Below are 4,034 nucleotides of genomic sequence, written 5' to 3'. Positions count from 1 at the left end.
GAACTGCACCACCTCATCACATCAAGCTTTTTTCAACCAAGATGGCTGTGATGGAAACACTCAGGTCGAGGACTCAAAATGCACAAGCTCCTTAGACCATATCGATAGCAAACAGAAAATGTTTGTCATCTGATTCCTCTGAACTGGAGAGATCCACTTCAGTGACTTCAGTTAGCTGAGATGAGGCAGAGAAGAGGCCTTTCAGCCACAGTTGTCACACTTATTAATCAAAGTTGCAGCTCCTCTAACAAACTAATAAAGCGCTTACAAATTCTAAAAGGCACTCCTACTTCTCCATCCACAATCCATAGTCATGTTATATTAGCTGCTACACTCTGCTTAATGGAAAGTACATTCTCAGTGTGTGTGCAACGTCATTATGTATGTGAAGACATAATTTATCAGATTTGGAAGTAAAAGCTTTGGAAAACTATTACTAAATCGCTTTGGTAAAAATCTGTATAATTCCAATCGCTTTATGGAAGGTAGAAGTAATTGATGGGTATGGAAAATATAGATGCTCAGTATATTACACTAAAATGTATTCCTCCCATGTGTTATGTTTTTAAAATGCCTTTTTATTCATGGGTACACGCTCACACTACAATTAGCTCTTCTCGAGGCTGCACTGCAGATAACAACTCAGGAATAGGAAGCAGTTAGTTTTATAATCAGCAGCTAATCAGCCCCCAGGAATATCAGAATATCATCCCCTCAGGGATGCCTGCACCTGTCCTTCAGCTTCCTCCTACAGTAGCTTTGCTCCACTCTCTGATTTCAAACAAGCATGAATACTTTATTTTTGGGCTGTTGCTGATTTGCCATACCTATCCATCTGTTTTCTTCCCCAAACATGTTAAAACATGATTAAAATCAATGAATGGGTGTCTTCTCCAAGACCATAAGATAATTGGAACAAAGCCAAACAGCGTCACTGTGTTTAGTGCATTGTTGGTATTGAACCTGAACCCTCTGCAGTCCTCTCCTGTCATTGTTTTTTTTCTCACATCTGTGAAGTTTTTCAGGCTTCAAGCCTGAAGAACAAAAACCTACTAATGATAAGTGTCACCGTTTGGATAGCTCATGCTGCAGATTCGCTGGTTATGAAATTTTACAATTACACTATCACAGCCAGCCAATTAGTGATCAACCAGGCTTACTGAGATGCTGCAGAATTCTCAGTCCCCGATAAGAAGACTCCACGGGTTTCCAGTGATCACCTGTCTTCGGCTCTTTGGGTGTTTCAATCAATTATAGGCTGCAAAAGAAATCATCTCGATTATTTATAGGTTCTTGGGTTGTCTTTCCTTTCTTTCAACACAAGGGTGACTCCTTTCACAGCTGTCTCATAATTTTTCTCTTATTTTCATCTCTTTCTATTTTTGGTTTGCATCACTGAGAGAGCTGCATGAGTCTGTTGTGTGAATTTGGAGTTTTTTTTTCTTCTTTTTTTACTTTGCCATGTGTGATGCTGCCCTTTATGATGGTGGTTTGTTTGTTTTCCAGGGGCGTCATTAACCCGGTCCCACCCACCAAGAGCAGCCGGTCGTCGACATTACAGTGTGTTCATGTGGCGGAGGGACACAGTAAAGCTGTTTTATGTGTTGACTGCACTGACGACCTGCTGTTCACAGGATCCAAAGGTTAATGCTCACAATCCTCCCTCCTTCCTTCCTTCTTTCACCTCCTGACTCTAATCTTACACCTCTAATCAGTATTCTTCAGATGCCTTCTTGTTACAGCTATGGTAATTTATTACACTTGGACATGGTGTTGTGTTATTATATAACAGCATAACACCACATATAAAAGCCAATAAGGATTAATTAGGATTGTCATATGGTGGATAAATGAGGTGATGGAACATAAATGACATTGTCCAAGCCACAACATTGTTATGGTGATGGAGCTTTTAAGCATAACAAATGGATTTTAATGTGCAGGAAATCGGCTAGAGTGCCAATTTATCCCAGCAGGATTAATTGTGCATTCCAAGTGCAAGAAGGTGCTGTCCAGCTCTGTTTAGTTTTGCTGTCAGTTAAAATGGATTTTGTTTTGTATCCCTTGCACCGTGATAAATTTTATCCAATCAGTTTTGTTGTGGCGCTCTTCAGTTTTGACATCCCGTTCTCAGAAATGTTCTCTGTATTTTAATATTGTCATAAATCACGGTGAAAATGACAAGATGGTGTTTTAATTTGCAGACCGGACCTGTAAGGTGTGGAATCTGGTGACGGGTCAGGAGATAATGTCTCTAGCGGGTCACCCCAACAATGTTGTGTCAGTCCGTTATAGCTCCAGTTTGGTCTTTACCGTCTCTACCTCCTACATCAAAGTCTGGGACATTCGGGACTCGGCCAAATGCATCCGCACACTAACGTGAGTAAGACTATTTTTTATGGACTGATGAACATTATGTTCACTTTCCTGGCACACACTTTCTGTATAGTTTCTATATAGCAAACTTACAACCCCGTGAGTTGGTATAGTTAAGCTTTATGTACTTAATATGGATAAAATAATAAGCACTTTAGTTTTCACACTTTTCTCTTGTTTCCCAAATATTTTTCTTTCCAAATCATTGAAAATGTTAAGTTGTACAGTCTATGGATTTGTTATTGTTTTAGCAGTATTTCTTTAGCTTTAAAGAAAATGAACATCAATTTGAGTTATACCCTTTAAAGCAGGAGTCCTGCAGGTTTTAGATATCACCCTGGGTCAGCACACCTGAATCAAATGATTAGTTCATTACCAGGCCTCCGGAGAACTTCGGAGAACTCCGGAGAAAGACATCTTGAGGTGGTAGCTGCCATTTAAATCAGCTCTGTCCGTGAATCGCTACCTTATCGTGGTGGAGGGGTTTGTGTATCCCAGCGGATATGTTGTCTGGGTGCTTTTGCCCCCAGGAAGGAGCCTGAGTTAGTGCGTGAGGTTGAGAGGTACCAGCTAGATATTGTCGGGCTCACCTCTACGCATTATCTTGGGCTCTGGAACCAGTCTCCTGGAGAGGGGCTGGACTCTGTCTCAGTCTGGAGTTGCCCCTGGTGAGAGGCGGCGGGCTGGGCTGGGTATTCTAATATCCCCTCGGCTTGCTGGCGGTACGTTGGGGTTTTTCCCGGTGGATGAGAGGGTTTGTTCCCTGCGCCTTTGAGTCGGGGAACGGGTCCTGACTGTCATCTGCGCTTATGCGCCGAGTGGCGGATCAGAGTACCCAGCCTTCTTAGAGTCCCTGGGTGGGGTGCTGGAAAGTGCTCCACCTGGAGACTCTGTTGTCCTGTTGGGAGACTTCAATGCTCACGTGGGTAACGACAGTGAGACCCGGAGGGGCGTGATTGGGAGGAACGGCCTCCCTGATCTGAACCTGAGCAGTGTTTTGTTATTGGACTTCTGTGCAAATCACAGTTTAGCCATAACGAACACCTTGTTCGAACATAAGAGTGTCCATAAGTGCACGTGGCACCAGGACGCTCTAGGCCGCAGGTCGATGATCGATTTTGTAATCGTATCACCAGACCTGTGAGCATATGTTCTAGACACTCAGGTAAAGAGAGGGGCTGAGCTGTCAACTGATCACCACCTGGTGGTGAGTTGGATCAGGCGGCGGGAGAGGATGCTGGACAGACCCGGTGCACCTAAACGCGTAGTGAGGGTGTGCTGGGGACGTCTAGCAGAGGCCCCAGTCGGCAAGATCTTCAACGCACACCTCCGGCAGAGCTTCAACAGCATTCCGAGGGAGACTGGGGACATTGAGTCCGAATGGACTATGTTCAGCGTCTCCATTGCCGAAGCTGCTGCATTGAGCTGCGTCCGCAAGGTGGTTGGTGCCTGCTGTGGTGGTAATCTCCGAACCAAATGGTGGACACCAGGCTGAAGGAGTCCTATCGGGCTTGGTTACCCTGTGGGACTCTGGAGGCAGCCGACAGGTATCGACAGGCCAAGCGAAATGTGGCTTGGGCAGTGGCTGAAGCAAAAACTCGGGTGTGGGAGGAGTTTGGAGAGGCTATGGAAAAAGACTTTCGGACTGCCTCGAAGAG

The 4,034-nt window shown here is 44.6% G+C and overlaps 1 protein-coding gene across 4 annotated transcripts in view; it reads left to right on the top strand.

Moving 5' to 3' along the window:
* Positions 1-4,034, top strand: part of kif21a (kinesin family member 21A) — a 56,254-nt gene that overhangs the window by 43,835 nt on the left and 8,385 nt on the right. For all 4 annotated transcript variants that reach the window (XM_013910426.1, XM_005731535.2, XM_013910425.1 and 1 more), the window contains 2 exons: positions 1,507-1,643; positions 2,205-2,379. In XM_013910426.1, coding sequence (XP_013765880.1) covers positions 1,507-1,643; positions 2,205-2,379 — 312 coding nt within the window. The remainder of the gene's footprint in view (positions 1-1,506; positions 1,644-2,204; positions 2,380-4,034) is intronic.

This window comes from Pundamilia nyererei, unplaced genomic scaffold, assembly GCF_000239375.1.
Source record: "Pundamilia nyererei isolate P.nyererei 1_Seehausen unplaced genomic scaffold, PunNye1.0 scaffold00043, whole genome shotgun sequence".
Classification (NCBI taxonomy): domain Eukaryota; kingdom Metazoa; phylum Chordata; class Actinopteri; order Cichliformes; family Cichlidae; genus Pundamilia; species Pundamilia nyererei.
The sequence above is the reverse complement of the archived record's forward strand: the minus strand, read 5'-3'. Positions and strand labels throughout refer to the sequence as shown.